This window comes from Vidua chalybeata, chromosome Z (genome assembly GCF_026979565.1).
Source record: "Vidua chalybeata isolate OUT-0048 chromosome Z, bVidCha1 merged haplotype, whole genome shotgun sequence".
NCBI classification, from domain to species: Eukaryota; Metazoa; Chordata; class Aves; order Passeriformes; family Viduidae; genus Vidua; species Vidua chalybeata.
In genome coordinates this window covers 4,107,169-4,124,081 of record NC_071570.1, presented here as the reverse complement: position 1 = coordinate 4,124,081, position 16,913 = coordinate 4,107,169, and the positions used below count along the sequence as shown (strand labels likewise).

General features: G+C 37.0%; 1 protein-coding gene across 1 annotated transcript in view; it reads right to left on the bottom strand.

The window, feature by feature from the left end:
• Positions 1-15,790, bottom strand: part of RIT2 (Ras like without CAAX 2) — a 171,052-nt gene extending 155,262 nt beyond the window's left edge. Inside the window, exons 1-2 of the mRNA XM_053931703.1 lie at positions 15,703-15,790; positions 13,864-13,989 (exon numbers count right to left, since the gene is read on the bottom strand). Coding sequence (XP_053787678.1) covers positions 13,864-13,966 — 103 coding nt within the window. The 5' untranslated portion in view covers positions 13,967-13,989; positions 15,703-15,790. The remainder of the gene's footprint in view (positions 1-13,863; positions 13,990-15,702) is intronic.
• Positions 15,791-16,913: the final 1,123 nt, after the last annotated feature.

The following is a 16,913-nucleotide window of genomic DNA, read 5'->3' as shown; positions in this document are numbered from 1 at the left end:
GCAACTTCCTTCCGCAACTTCCTTCCGCAACTTCCTTCCGCAACTTCCTTCCTTCCTTCCCTCCTTCCTTCCCTCCTTCCTTCCCTCCTTCCTTCCCTCCTTCCGCAACTTCCCTCCTTCCCTCCTTCCGCAACTTCCGCAACTTCCGCAACTTCCTTCCGCAACTTCCTACCTTCCTACCTTCCTACCTTCCTTCCTCCCTCCCTCCCTCCCTCCCTCCCTCCCGCACTTCCACGCTTCCTTAGCTTCCTTCTTTCTTTCCGAACTTTCTTCCTTCCGAACTTCCTTCTTTCCTCTGAACTTCCGAACTTCCTTCCAGGGAGTGAGCAACTAGCTGGATCAACCCACCGTAATTGCTTTTGGATGTTGGTTGTGATCAATCCACTGTAATTCCTTAACCAAAGGCTTAGGTTTTAAACTTTAGAAACTCTCCTGCAGCCCAGAAATATTAATCCTGTTTGCTGTTTTCCTCCATTATGTATCAAACACAAAACACTCTTGAGGTTCATTGCTTTTTCAGTGCTCTTATAAACTGCGTTATAATATTAGCCGGACACAATACTCTCTGATGCTTCTCTCCAATTCTACAGAAATTACAAGGGTAATGACTTCATCTTTCCCTCTCTCTGTTCCATCCCACTTAACCACGCACTGCTTTAACCACTTTAATTCAGCTATTTCAGTAGGTAGGGCAGAAAATAGGGGTCAAGGCATTCTATGGTAATTTCAAAGAGAGAGTCAGGAATAAACACAGATTTTTTTTTTTTTTTTTTCAGCTGCACAATATTTCCCTGTTTCCCTCCCCTCCCCACCTACTCTGGCATGAGTGACTTCCCCATTAAGATGCATTCATTTGGCTGGAACTCTCAGTGTACAAAAAAAAGAGTTGTATTCTTTTTGCTCTACTGCTAAGGTCAAGCTGCCAGTTTTCTTTGTGATGTGTGAGGCAGAACAGAACACAAATCGCATTTCCACTCTCTTCAGGTCTTCTTTTAAATGCCACAATACTGACAGTAATCACTGAGCTGAACAGATATGACACATAAGACACTGACAGAACAAATAAGGCCCATCCTATCTTGGTTTCCCGCTAAGTAAACAAATGTGTATTTGGTTGTCAGTTTAGCTAGAGAGGGTTCTGAAAATAGGTAACTTTTAAACACTGTCCCATTGTGAAAAATTCATTGTATGTTAAACATCCTGAGATTCATATAAATACAGAAACAAACTAGACATATAAATAAAATAAAATGGGAACAAAATAGCCCTTTCACATTAGATTGCAAATCTAAGCCCTTCCACATTGTCATTTTCCTGGTAAAATATTTTATTGGCAGGAAATACACTTACAGGAAGTTTGTGGGAAAAATAAAAATAATTTTGAAAGATGGCATGGGCTCTACATCATTTACTAACATAAACAGGTGATATTTTACATTTCCTACTCCTCTCATAAATTCTGTCATGTACTTAAAGGGAGACCCTGCAAGAAGAAAAGAGATAAAAGTGGGTGGAAGGAATTAGTACTCAGAGGCGAGTAATTCTATCACCAGAATCTTCATGATTTTTTGGCAGCTTGTTATACAACCTGAAAAGAATTATTTATAGTATTTGTCTATGGCATTGAACTTTGACTGTGATCCAGGGAAATATTTGATCCCCTCAGAAAATTTCATCACAGTACAAACTGGTATTGTGTCTACCTAGGTCATTTCCTGAGCAATCATGTCTACTACAATGTATCTCATCTGTTCCCAATCCACATCCTGCTTTTTGTTGTGACTAAATTAACATCAGTGGTGCTAAATATATTCCCAAGTGTTCCATCCCTGTAAAGTACTCGTTGTTTATGATTTTTACTAACTTTATTTGTGATGCTTGGAGTCAGAAAGGGAACAATTAACAATTTATTGGAATAAAAATTTCAATTTCTGCATTTTTTCTACTTACAGCAAATCAGAAATGCATCTTATTCACAAGCTTGAAAATGTGTTTGAATTACACCACCCCAAAGTATCCCAACATACATTGGTTTAAATATTGCTAAAAATTTAATATACTAAAACTCATTCAGTATGTACAGTGATGCTTTAGGAACATAAAACACAGCTTCACAAACCAATTTGATCTGTAGTTATTTTTAGGTAAATAAAAAAAAAAAAAAAAAACCTTCCATCACCAAGTAATCCTATTCTTTAAATATGCTGTCACTGTCAATCAGCCCAAGTTGTTATCTCAATGGGTTTTGCACAGCTTTCTATAAATTCTTTGAATAACACATTGGCACTAACAACTATTTTCCTTAAAGAGTGAAAATGTGTGTTACTTTACAGTAAATAAACCTTTCATGAGCATGTTTCAGGGATATGTGTATTTAAATCTGTTTATAGTCACTGGCATTTTGTTTAGATTTTTCCTCCTACTGCCACTTGTTCAAAATTTATTATAGTGAATTAGTAGTTTGTTTATATTGTTATGAACAGTAAAAGCTGGGGAGTGAGAGCAAAGGTAAGAGCTGGTCACAAAAGATAAAAGAAAACATATAGAAACACATATATTTGTTTTACATCTTGCCCTTTTTTTCCCAAATTGGGGGAAAACAGAATTTTATTTCTTGGTACCAAAGGAGATATCCCTCCAGCATCACTGTGATTCACAATTCTGCTGAAGATTTTTGTGTGAGGAGGAATCTAGTTCTTCAAAGAACACAGAAGAGCCCGATAAATGCTGTGCCTCCCACTGATTTCACAGGGTGTTGCATATTGCTAAGGCTGGGACCCACAGACTCCTCTCCATTCTGGATGGTTGTCAGAACACCAGACACTTTGCCTAGCACCCCATAAATTTATATTAATGTTGGATTTGCACAGCTTTTTACATGGCTGAGGAAAGCAAAAAAGGCCTGTGCTCAGAAGACTTAGAATTACAGAATCATAGAAAAATTAAGGTTTGAAAAGAGCCCTAAGATCATCAAGCTCAGCCATTAATTCAGCATTTACAGTATCACTACAAAACCATGTCCCCAACCTCCACATGCACAAGATCTTTTAATACTTCCAGAAATGGTGAATCCATGGACAGCCTTTTGCAATGCCTGAGCATCCTTTCTCTGAAGAAATATTTCCTAGTTTTCAACCTAAACATCCCCTGGCACAACTTGAAGACATTTTCTCTTGTCCTATGGCTGGTTACCTGGCAGAAGGCATTGACCCATGCCAGTCTACAGCTTAGATGATGCCTCTCCAGCTTCCTACTCCAGAGAGCCACTGAGTGAGAAACATGGGATAAGAAGTTCACAGAAGCAGGAGAATGTTCCCCTAACACGACCTCTGTGTGCATTTTGGCTACCAGTATGTGCAGCAGGTGTTGGGATATGACCATGGACTATTAGCGCCTCGTCGGATAACTGCAGTGGAAAGACAGCATCTGAAACCAATGCTCTTTGAAGTACAAATTTCTTCATTTTCCTTCTATCCCTTTACTGCTTTATCATTTCTTTACTCATCTGTTTCTAGTTTTTTGTTTTCTCAATCTTTTTCTATGTTTCTATTTTTTTCTACTCTTAATTGTTGATACCTGTTAATATTTCCCATACAAACTGCTTGGATTGCTTCTTTTATATATTTTGATTTTTTTGTAATCCCTTCCTCATCATCAAATATCAGAGCCAATTGTCATTTTGAGCATGTAACTTGGGGGAAAAAAGAAAAAAAAATAGGAAGCTTATGTGATGCACTCCTTGTTATGTCAGGCATTTAATAACTTTTAAGTATCTTGGTAAAGATTTGAAAAATGGGGGTTTTGACTTCCACTTTTATAGGAACAGACTAGTAAACAGAGTATGCACTGAGAGAGAGAGAGATTATGTTGCAAATTCACTTTTTTTTTTTTTTTTTACTCTGGGAAATCCATTGAAACTGCTGTAAATGGAAGAAAGGCACAAGAACCTGGTTTCTGGAGCTCATATATTATACATTATATACTTGTATGATGTAATAGATTGTTCTTTTTCTCCTCGAATCCCAGAAGAGAAATAATGTATTTCTAGAGCTTATCTACAAACATATGGAATCCTCGTGAATCCCAGGAACACATCCTTGGGCTGTGCCCATTGTCAGATACTGCACAGAACAGAGCTTTGGCATGCTATGTGTGATCAAATGATCATGTCACCATGCAGCCCAAGTAAGATTATTCACAGCAAAAAAAAATTTCTAACGACTGCTTTTTAATCAAACTGAGAGCATCATTTCTATATTAGAAAGTCCAGAAAAAAATTAGAGAAGGGGGATTTTTAAAGCCTGCCAGGCATTCTGAATGACTTAAGAAGTTGCTGTTTTTGAAACAACAGAGAATTTGACAGCACTTGGGTTTGGCTTTGAGCATCCTGAATAAAAATCTAAAATAACAGTACACATTTTGCAAGCTGCTAAAGAGACATTTCTGAAAAGACACTCCAGATCCTGTTCAGCAGAGAAAGGTTCAGTGCAAACAGCAAGTTGTCCTGCAGGTAGTAAGCTGGCAAAGTTACTGAAAGAATCATGCAATCTGACAGAGCAATTGAGTTAGAAATGGAATCGGGATTTGACATAGAATATGACTTTCAGCTAGGACTCATTTATTTGGGGCATGTGAAAATGGACAAGAATTACAGAATTACATTAGCACTTCAAGGAAAGAAATTACACAACAGCTCCTCTCATAACTGTAGTCAGTGTAAGCTGAAGAACTACATGCATCAGTCTCTCAGCTGATTACAGCTCTTACTTTGCCAAAGCTTAAGAAATTAATTTTTAAAACTTACAAACATTTGTGAGCCCACCTTTAGGACCCCTGAAATAACTAGTTTTGTTCTAGGGTTTTAATGAAAACATAAAACACTGACTACATGTGTTGAAAACGTAACTTTTTTGGAGACTGCCAACAATACACAACTAGGCATCTCCTGAGATAGCCTTTTATGCACACATTGACACCCTCATCTTTTGGATTTTCCCCACCCACTTTGAAACAAAGTGATTTTAGCCAGTGTCTCCACTGCTTAGTGGGCAGGTAATGCTTTAGCAGATTTCACTGTTTGCAGAACAGCGTCTTCCCAACACAATTCCTCTGAAATTGGGATCCTGCACAACACTTGTAACACCCAATTCCTGTCTCTGGAGTCATGTGAGCATGATGAGACTTCCAGTTTACACAAAAGAAAATTAGACAGGCTTGCAGGCATAAAGGGAGACTAATTAAAGTCAAAGAACAAATTAAAAGTGGAAAAGGATAACCAGAGGAATGGAAGGGAATGAAATGGAAAGTATGGAAAGAGAAGAGATGAAAGCAGTAACAGAAGAAGAAGAAAAAAAATCTTAATTGTGCTTTCAAGAGTGTCCTTAATGGAATTAATCTCATCCAAATTCTAGCAGATAGCACATGCCAAAAATGCTGCAGATGGCTGGGCTCAGCAGCAGGGACGGCTTGGAAGGGAAACTGTTCCTGTGGCTGCCTCAACAGATTGTTTACAGCAAAGATACCGACAGTGCCCAGTCATTGTCATGAAACAGTGCTTCTTCCCGTGTTTGAGACTTCAATCTGGGCATTTCAAATGGCAGATTTGTGTGTGGCTGAAACTAGGAGAGTCCTTGATAGTCCAATTCCTGTTGGTGAGCAATAGCCCGGAAGGTTTTCTGTTTCTTTATAGCAAGCACTGTGAATGGGAAAAGCTGAGCAGTGCTCAAGTCACTAAAATCTTCACTCTAAGTGAAACTCTGCTTTAATGAAACACCATGCAGACTCATTAATATAACCTTCTGTGAGTACTAATCACTTAGAATGATAGAATACTCTGACTTGGAAGGGGCTTACAAGGATCATCAAATCTATCTCTTGGCCCTGAGCAGGGCCATCCCCAAAATCCCACCCCCTGCCTGAGAGCATTGTCCAAATGCTTCTTGATCTCAGTCTGGTGCTGTGACCATTCCCTGGGGAACCTGTTATTGCCCAAACACCCTCTTGGGGAAGAATCTTTTCCTGATATCCAAACCAAATCTCCCCCAGCTCAGGTTCAGGCCATTGCCCTGGGTCCTTCACATAATTGTTCACATAGAGGCGGTGTAGGTGAAGACCCTGAGTCATTAAATTCCATTTCCAGGCCTGGAGCAGAGAACAGCAGGAGGTGAGCTAACAAATCTGTTTGCCTTCCATCTGCACCACTACCCAACACACATATGAGGTGGCCTGCACTTTCAGGGTGCTATCTCAGCATGTTTCCAGCTCTGCTGGAGCCTTTATAGTCAGAAGGACACATTTTAGTTCTGTTTGAAGCAACATAAATTACCTTTTTTTGTACACAACAAACAAATCCAGTCTTGAGACTAGCTTAAGCATCTCTGTTTAGCAGCCTGAAAACAAAACTGTTGTATATCTACATAATTAAAGCTACATCAGTCCTGATGACTTTTATCTCTTCTCATAATTTTGAGGATGATATTAGTCCTTCTCTTCTATAAGAGAATTTGAAAACTCTAAATGCTTTTCTTGTTCTGATCTATTTGCTTTTTAATGTTCAATCTCTGTAACATGTCCTGTCTTATTGTAAAGCCCTTAGACTAACAAAATTTTCACCAGCCTATTCCTTTCAAAGACTCCTCCACAATTTGCTCCACCTTGCTTTTAAGCAAATCATTAAGGGCATATGCCCCTCTTATTGACCAAAGGAAGTTTGTCTTGAAGATCTCAAAAATACCTCTAATTATACATGTTCTAACTGCAATTTCATCACTTGTTACTCTCCACAAAGCAATTCTGGCTGCTTTCCTCCTCAAATTTTGGAATATATGTGTTCTTTTCTTGCTATTCGTTGCTTTTAAATATTGTGAGTTCTCCATCCCTTGTTCCAAAGGGGCATGGAAGTGACCAGCTTGTTTGCCTTATCCAGGTGGGTATTCATCATCTGGGTGTTATGTTAGGAGAAACTGGATAAATCAACCCATTCACATCACAGCTGCATCCATTTACACCAAATCTCAGTATACATATGCAAGTTGCACAATAAAGAATCATGAATTACTGTCTACAGCAGCTATTTGAATATAGTTATAGTCGTTTGTCATCATAAATCAAACTGTGTCACTCCTTTTATCATCTCTGTTGGTTTTCTTTGAACTCTGTCCTATTTATCAGGCATCCTCTAGTGCTGAAGAATCCAGGACTCCAGTCAGATTTCTCAGCACTGAGCTGGTACCTCAGATGCAGAAACTCCCTACATTAAATACAGAGGGCATAATTGAATCCTCCACCCCTATAACCACTGAACTATGTGAAGTGCCAAAATAATGAAAACATCTTTTACTCAGTTCCCTGAGGCAAACAATTCTGTCTACAAGGTCTGACGATAGACAAAAGAAAATGATTAATAAATAATGTATTTGACCCTTTTAAGTGGATAACATATACACTAAAGATAAAGAATATCAGAAAGGGGTACGGAATAGTTTGAATTCTTGTATTTAATGGTCCCAAATAAGATAAGATATATGAAAATGTAGAATTTAGGTCATCATGAGAGATGTGATAGCACAGGTGACTGCACTGGGGGAAAGAGAAAATAGCTTCAAGTTACTGCAGATATTTCTCTATATGTGACCTCTCTGAACTACACCTGAATAAAAGAATTCATTATTCTCTGAGGAACAAAAATAACTCCACAGAGGAAACCAGTAGGCAGTCTTTCTTCTAATAAGGCCACTAATAGAAGAGCATGTCATTTTTTTTGGAATTCATTCTCAGAAAGTTGATGTGGAAATATTAGGCCTCTATAATTAAGCATACACAATGCTCTGAGCAGGAAAATAAGGTCCTAAAAGTGAAGTTTCATATATTCAGTGTATTGCAGTGAAAGAAAAACAAGGTGTGAGCTCATCATTGTCCACAAGTACTAACAGAAAACACAGTTATTAACAAAGTTGTTAGCCAAGAGATAAAATGTCTAGAAGCTAGAATTACACAAAATCTTGAAGCTAGCTTGAAGCAAATTCAATTATCTACCTGTGAAGGAAAGTAAAATACATGGACAGTTTTGCTATCAAAGATCATAAACCTACCAGGAACTCTGCCTTTGTACAATTCTAGAGCTTAATCTGGTTTAGGAGAAAACTGGAATTTACCCATACCTGTGGATGTGATTGTCTGGCATTCTCTACAAGGTGTTTGTTTGCTTTTTCATGGCAAAAAATACAATGTGCACCACCATTATTTTGCATGAAACACCTGCAATTCTGCATTAGAACTACCCAGGCAGCACCATGAAGCGACCAAAGGAATTTATATGTCATTTTAAATGGTCAGTACCCCTACCCTTTCAAAACTGATACCACAAAGGAAGTTTGTGTCTACTAAAAAAAATACATATTCTTTCATCCTTCCTTTTCTATTTTTTTATATCTGAATAAGTTGAATAATTTCCCTGTAACACCTGAGGAAATAAAAATCTGGATTATTATTTTTTTGTTTGCTTGTTTGCTTTTCAGACAGCAAATGATAAGGGAACAAGCAATTATTTTCAGATGGCATACAGATCTGTGTCTTTGCTAATAAATATCTCAATTTCTTCACTTAAATTGGCATTTTTTTGCAGTTAGAAGAGAAGAAGAAAAAAATAAAACAGCAAAATCTACAGATGAGTGAACTTTGAGGGGTAAAAAAGGAACTTAGTTTGCCTTAAGTCTAATCCACAGCATGCCCAAGCACTTGAAAAGGAACTTTTTTCACCTTGACTCATATTGAGCAGTAACTAAATCCAACACCTTCATCTTGGTGATTGGCTTGCCTCAGGACATGAGAGAAGGCCAGACCCTTTCCTTTGACTCATTTACCAGGCACTTAGGGAAGCACAGGTGTACCTGAAAATATTCCTGGGGAAAATAAGCAACTGAATCAAAACCAACTCCCTCCAAAGGAAAAAAAAAAAAAAAAAAGGCTGCTGAGGTGTTTGATCAATGTCTGGAGAGGCCATTACCCCACCAGGCCCAGTGGTGGGGTAAGAACAGTATCAGCAGGTCCAAGTGGTGCTTTCAAGCTCAGCACTTTTGATACCACTGGAATCTCTACTTTTGCCCTTCATCCCTTTCAGTGTAACCTGGATCATACATTAATTTATCTCCAGGGAGTTTGCAAACAGCTGCAGTGGGTCAGCTCTCCAGCAAACACTCCATGGTGCTCTATTTACTGGGGACTCTTGTCAGGAGGACATGCTTGAAAATAATAGGCACATAATTTGCTTTATCAAGGCAGAATAAGAGGTAAAACCCATCCAGGAAAAAAAAAAAAAAAGACAGCTGAGCACATAAATGAAAGAAAATTGCAGATTTAATCTAATTCCTCATACTGAAGTTCCCACATCACAGAGAACATAATTGTTTTCACACATTTTGGAAGTTATTGTGTACACATGATCTTGAAAATAATTGGATGAGTCACCTGCCTCTGTAGAAACACAGCCTCTATGCCACACTGGAAAAAACAAACAAAACAAAACAAAACAAAACAAAAATCAAGGAAATCAATGGGTGAGAATGCCTCCCTTAGCCAGCCCAGTCTGAATACATTTCCTCACACTATTACTCCGCTGTCCTTGAGAGAATATTTTCTTAATTTCTTCTCATCCATTCTTTTTTTTTTATTTTTAAGATTGAAGCCTGAAAATACATTTCTAAATACTTTCCAATATGCAATTAATCTGGAAATACATTATTTTTGCAAATGTCTTTAGGCAATTATTTTAAAATATCTTCAAATTTTATATGGTGGCAACAGATCATTTGGCAATCAGTTTGAGAAATAAGCTTCCATAAGACAGCTAAATAGAAATTCACTTTACACCTATGATAAACCTATGCTATGCATAACTATGTAATTTTATTTACCTGGAATAACTGTAGATCATGTTCAGCCTTAAATAAATCATTGTTAACCAGGGTTAGGAAAAAAACAATCAAACAAAAAAACAGGAAAACACTAAAACAATATTTTTATTCATCCAAGAAGATGCACATAAAGGTGGGTTATGGTGCAATCTGATCAGTGTTTGGAGATGGCTTAGGCAATAATTTTTCATCAGAGGGAGGTTTTTTATTTTATTCAGTTGCACAGGAACATCAATTTGTTCATTTTAGCAGTCACTTTGCAAGCCCTGGGTTAATCATCACTAATATTTTGCAGAATGTGCTACAGTTAAGTGTTGCTATCAGTGTAACTGGTTTGCTAAATAAAATGCAGCAACGGGTGGGCCTGGGATTGAAAGGCTCTTTTGTGTATGTTTTTTTATTTGTAACACTGAAAAACAGAGCTAACCCCAGAGGTCTGATCTGCATCAGGCAAGGACCATGAGAGCACCTTGTTTGCTGATCTCTAAAGGTATTTGTGAGTAAAACAGGTTTCAGAATCTCCAAGGTTTTCAGGGTTTGAGCTCTGTGTCAGGTAACTTCATGTAAGTTTAAGTGGCACTGAGGTGGCCTGATATTTGTCATCAGAGCAGAGAAGAACAGATGCCAAATTCTTAATTGAAATATAACTAAAATTAGAAACACATAATTTTGATATGGACTATAATTAAATGAGAGTCAATACAAAATTTACTTTATTCACTTCAGTTTAATTTCAATTTAATTATTGGTTCTAGCATAACTTTGGTCTGAACTTGCATCAGCCTGTACTGGATGTTCTTGACAATGAGCTCAACTTACACAACATAAGAAATCAACATATTGCTCTGAAAATAAAAATAATTCTGTTTTCATAAGTCTTAGAAGGGATAACTCATTGTAGGGAATATACTCCATAATTACAGTACAGAAATCAACTCCTATAAAAATTTACAGCTAGCTTTGTACATTTTCATTAGACACGACTATTACCTGTTTCTTCCAGAGCTGCGAGTTGAGGTGGTGTTTTTTTCCTCCTATAAAATAAGGTCAGACTTTTTTTTTTTTTTTTATAATTAGTATTAGTTTTTTAAAATTGATTTTGAAATGTGAGAACCCTTAAGCAACAATTCTCAGACCATTTGCAGTTTACACATTATTACTCTGCATGCAATGGGTGTCAGACTGGGATACACAGTGTTCATCTTCTTTTACAAATTCCTGTGAAATTTACACCACACTGAATAGGACAAATAAAAGGATGTTGCCTGTCCTCCTGGACTGTCTGCCATCTTTGAGCAGAGAAGTGAAGTGACAAGCCTGAGTTAATCCAATGCCCAAAGAACATTCATTTTCGGTCTCCTCCTGCTCATTCCACTCCATGCACAAGTGTCACAGGTAGAGAGCAGGGGAGGGTTGGATCCACAAGACCAAAATGCCCAGGGGATCTCTGGAAGTGTACTACATCCAGGGTAAAAAGAAATCTGACATTTTTGCAGCTTGGTTCCTATGGAAAATTCATTCCAAACCTGAATTATTTAATATTTGAATGAATTGAGGAATGGAAAGGCTTTCATCCGAAAGAGGTTTCCCACTCAGTAATTTAACCCCAGCTGTTACTGTTTCTATCACAATATAAAAGCAAAGAAGGAGGGAGAAGACAGGAAAAAGAAGGCAGGATGTTATCAACATATCAAACCACATATCACTGATTTTTCAAAATCAAAATTGGAAACTGAATTATTTTTTTTCCTTTCATCCTTATTCTACTCTGATTCATTTTTATGGCTAAATTTTATGGTTTTTATGGACACACTGAATCTAGGTCACTAGGGGAAAGCAGAGCTCATCTTGTATAATGAAAGTAGTCATTAATGCCTTTTTCTGTTTTTAATCCAGTGTAAATTAATCCTGTTTATGTAACAGTCAGAATGAATTAATGATTTATGGAATGACATCTATTTTTATTTTTTATCTCTCTCTGAATTCTAACAGTTGGACCATCTCTCAGGATTCTACTGAAATATTTCTTGTCCATTACACATCAGAAGTTCATAGAAAGTAAATGTTGAACTGCCCACTTCCTATCTTATGAACTGTTAATAATATTCAGTTGCTGAGGTATCCTTTTTTTTCACCCAGGAGTTTCACTTTCATGATTACAAGGGAAAGTTTTCAATTATCCTACAGAATTTCATAAATATCCAGTTAATCCCATCTTAGTTTCTTTAGACCACACAATTCTACTTGTTAATTATGTATTTCTCAGCTTTGGAGATGTATCATACCTTGTTCAATCCACAGATATAAAGGTTTTATTTTCATTAAATTAACAGCTAACATTTTCTGAACACAAAAATTTGAACTAAATAAATTTGTGATTTCAACTCTTATCTAACTGTAAATGGAAACTCAGAAATTTCCTCCACCTATGTGTAAAGTTTGGTTGTTAGGATTAAGTCATGCTTTGAATGTAGTATAGTTTGCAATACTTTGTGGTGAACAAATTTTCAATATTACATTATCCCTACAAACATATATTTAGGGGTGGGGGAAATTGCTGCCATCTTTTGGACACACTCAGGGAAAAAAAAAAAAAAAGAAAAAAGAAATTTAAAAATACTTAAGTAAGGAAAAAAAACAAAGATATTTTACTGAAAGTTCCAGTTGGCACATCCTGGATATCTGCTTTTCTATGGAAAAGATAATCTAAATTTGCAGAAATTTACCCTGAGATTACCAATATTTTTTTCTTTCCCATTTTATATGGTGATTATATAGTAACATCTGTGCAAGAATTGTTTGCTTGGTTAAGTAATACTGATGGGAAATAGCTTTCATTGAGAGATGTGCCACTGAAGCTGAAGCCAAATATAACAAAACCACAAAGATTATGGATACAGAAAGAAAATTATGTTCACTCACATTTTAACTTTTTGCACCTATACTTCATATTATTGCTTGAATATAAATAAAACTTGTTTGATCTACACAGTTATTACAGTTTAGTGTCACACCTATTTATCCAGAAAATTCCTTGGAATCTAGCTGAGATGCATTATATTATATAATCCTGCTTTTTTGCAATTTTGTTTCTCTTTCTGTTGTTCTTTTGAATTTCCAAAGGATGCAATTAAATTCATGTTGTGTGGCCAGCTCAAAATACTGACTTCTGAGACAAACTCTGCGTGTTCAGCAAAGTCTTTGTAAGAACAGAGAATGCTGGTTTCAGTGAGAATAAATCAAAGCTGATAATATCTGAGAAAAAGAAAACACTGTCCAGGGAAAATAATGACTCCTCTGAAGAGATATCATTGTCAGACACTAGCATATCTTGCCAGCTGTAGACAGAGATATTAAAATATGTTGCAAATCTGCCTTATAGCCTGGAGTGAGACTCAGGCTGGCATGCTGTACCTGTCCAGACCAGAGAGGAGACTAAACTCAGCTGAGCCACAATGATACTCAAAAAAAAAAAAAAAAAAAAAAAAAAAAAAAAAAATTAAAGAAATATGTGGGGAAGAAAAACAGAGTCATTGCAGGCATCCCCCACACTCTGCATTGTACAGCTGACTTTGCAGTTAGTTTGATTTCTGTCGGAGCACAAGGACCCTCAGGCCAACAAGTTACATCCACACTGTCCAGCAAACCACCAGCCCTCACCAAGTGGGAGAGCGACACAGGCACTTGCTGTTAAACTCACAGCAGCAGCCTGGCTTGCTCTCTCCTCACACACAGCACACCCAAGGTTAGCCCTACACAAATAACCAATTAAAAAGGCTTGCAGCGTTTCAGTCTGCAACAAATTAAGCTGACTCATTGCCCCAGTCATGAACTATAGCCTTTTATCCAAGCCATGTGCAAGAAAAAGAGGAACGAAACAATGTCCTTTTCTGGTGAACTTTATACTCCCAATTCACCCCTTCTCTCCCAAAATATTGTTGCTGAAACTTACCGCTTTTGCCAACTCCCCCTGCTCCCAGCATCACCACCTTGTACTCTCTGGAGCCTGCTGAAGAACTGCTCGAGGAGCTGATCATTGCATTTTCTAGCTCCATCTTGCACGAAGCAGCAGAAGGGACTGAAACAGAAGAAAAAGCAACTGGCAGGTGTTTTCTCTGATCTTAAACAACTATAAAAGCTGTGTTAGGGAAAAAGAAAAAAAAAAAAAAGGCAGAAAGGGAAGGTATAATGCAAGAGCAATGATTTAACAGCCTCACACACTGCTGTGCCTGTGTTAGCTGGAGAAGGTCTCATAGCAACCACTTTAACAGCTTCCAATAAAATTCTCTCTCTGCCCCCTCCCAGCTCTGTATCGTTCTCTGTTTCTCTTCCTGGACAGCAGCAGTTTTGTGAGGCATAAGAGGTCTGGTACCTCTGGGGTTGCAGCGTCATTGGACAAATAGATCAAATACTTCAGCAAAATAAGAGGGATCAAATTTCTTAATTATGAAGCTTGTTATTCTATGTAGTACTTGCTTGAATCTTTAAACGAACCAGTCAACCTTCTTTTCATCTTGAGTTAAGTATGCATCCTATCATCATCAAGTCTGATAGTTGTACACTTGATACTATTACAAGTGAAACAAGTAACAACTTTTAACAGCTTTTTTTCTTCATGAAGCTTGCTGTAAACACAGAAGTTTTCAAGGGCTAGATTTGTCCCCAGATCAATACTCATTTTAGTTCAGTTTGCATCAATGATTTGCAGAAATAAACCAGATACTGTGGGGGGAAAAATACGCAACTTTACTTTTTTCCCTTCTTTTTCCACACAATTTCCGAAGGAGACCGGGACTGAAGGAAGGGGGATATATTTGCTCTTTCAGAAAAGGTGTAAAGAAAGCCAACTTTTTAAATGTATTTAATACTAATATCAAGTGATTTATCTTACCAAACTGGTGAATGGCATTCAGTGTGAAAATCTCTCACTGAAATTATTCAGTGAAAACTTACAACAAAACACAGCAGGTCTTCATTGATTCATGATTTTGTTCTTAGAACATCCAGACTATTTAAAGAACATGATAAATAATAAGGTACTTGCCCAGCTTTAACTGTTATTTTATATTTTTTGGGGACCAAAAAGCATCTACGGCAAAATGAGTGGAAAGCAAAACCTGTACTCCTTTGGAAGTGCTGGGTTTTCACGACATAGGTAACTATTAAGGAGAGATGGAAATGGAAACAGGAGAAGCAGCTAATAAAGTACTTTGGAAGTCAGACACCTTCATCTGTCCACTCTTCCAATAATTTCACAGGGAGAAAACACATGGTAATATTTAGGAATAGCTTAGAATTAAAAATGGAAAGAGAAATGAAAAAAAAATAAATCATACACTGATGGAGGGCACTATTTAAAGAAAATTAAGGAGAGGAAAAGGTGTAGAAGGGCACATATAGTTTACAAAGGTAACTTAATTGGCTAAGAAAATACTTTATTAAAAAAGAACATATATTATAATAATAATAATAATTAGAATGGAGAAGGTGAACAGAACATGAATACTCATTTTCCCTCCTAATAAAAACTTAGGAGATGGTGGATAGAACAGAAAGTAGTCCAGTTAAAAAAAACAAAAACAAAAAAAAAAAAAAACAACAACAACAACAAAAAAAAACCAACCCAAAAAAAAAATACCTTAAGAAAAATAACAACTTAAGAAAATTTTTGATGCTTGAAACATGGGCAGTACAATTTATCTTGTAATGAAAAAAAAAATTTTAATGCAGAGTAATATTAACTCTGGGTTGGACTATTAAAATCACCATATCTTGCTTAAGGAGTACTCACATGAACAGATCCTGCAAAACCAGAGGGAAATCCAAGTATGATGGTCTCCTTTCAACCAGGCAGTAAAACAGGGCAGAGACAGAGTCACTGTTTTCTGAGAAGTCCTCCAGAGTCAGGACCTGCTACTGTCCTGAGGGACTTCTGAGCCAACCCTGCTGCACACAGCTCTGTAGTGCCAGGGCAGGGTGCCTGTATTTATGTCTGGATGGAAACCTCAGAACTCAGAAGGGTTTGCTCACCAAAGCACAAAGTAGGACATAAACAGGAAATGCTGCATGTAATAATATGGTATCTAAATATTGAATTTCAGCAGGAACAGACAGGTATGTCAGTTAATCCCTGTTGCGATTAGAATTTAATTTTCATTAAAAATAAAACCATTCTTGTGTGCTCATTATTGATACAGTAGATAAAACTAGCAATGATATCAAAACCACTGCTTAGAACAGCTGGGTTTTTCTGGTAATATCCCATCAACACAGCAACCTTCTCCTGAGGAGCTTTTGTTCCCATACCTGGCAGGAACATTTGGCTGACATTAAAATGTCAGGAAAGTGAGTGGCTGTGGGCATGACATAAAAGGCAGCCTAAGCGAGATATATTTATATAAAAAAAATATTAGGGAACGTAATGTATACATGATAGACAAGAATGAGTCAGGTTTTTTTTTCCTAGCTGTTCCAGATGTTTGTCTTAGCAAAGTGGCAAGTCCATTTCTTCTTTTGTTTAGAGATGGAACATGGGGAAGGAATTTGTGAAATGGAAGAGGCCACAAAATGGAATTATGTTAGAGCAGGAAGATGAGTAAGACAACCAAATAGAAAGCCACTTCCTCATCTTTTAAGAAAAATAAGAAAAAAATTGACAGCACTTTTTTGTCTGAAAGGATAAAATTAAGTATTTGTTGATGAGAATTAAACACCTAAAATACTTACTTTAAAGACACATACATGTTTATCTAACTTTACTAGTTTATTAAGTATTATTACATTACATAAATAAACATATTGGACAGACATATCTTCCTAAATTCCAGAAATTTGTCCATAGATTGAAAAGGTGATGCTGCATTCCTATTTATAACACAGGACTTGTTCTAATTGGTTTTCATCATAACTTGCTATTGACAAACAGCCTCCTCTGCCCTAATTTCATTCAATTCAGTAGTGGATGAGAAGTATTTAGCTTTATTTCCTTTTACAATAACACCA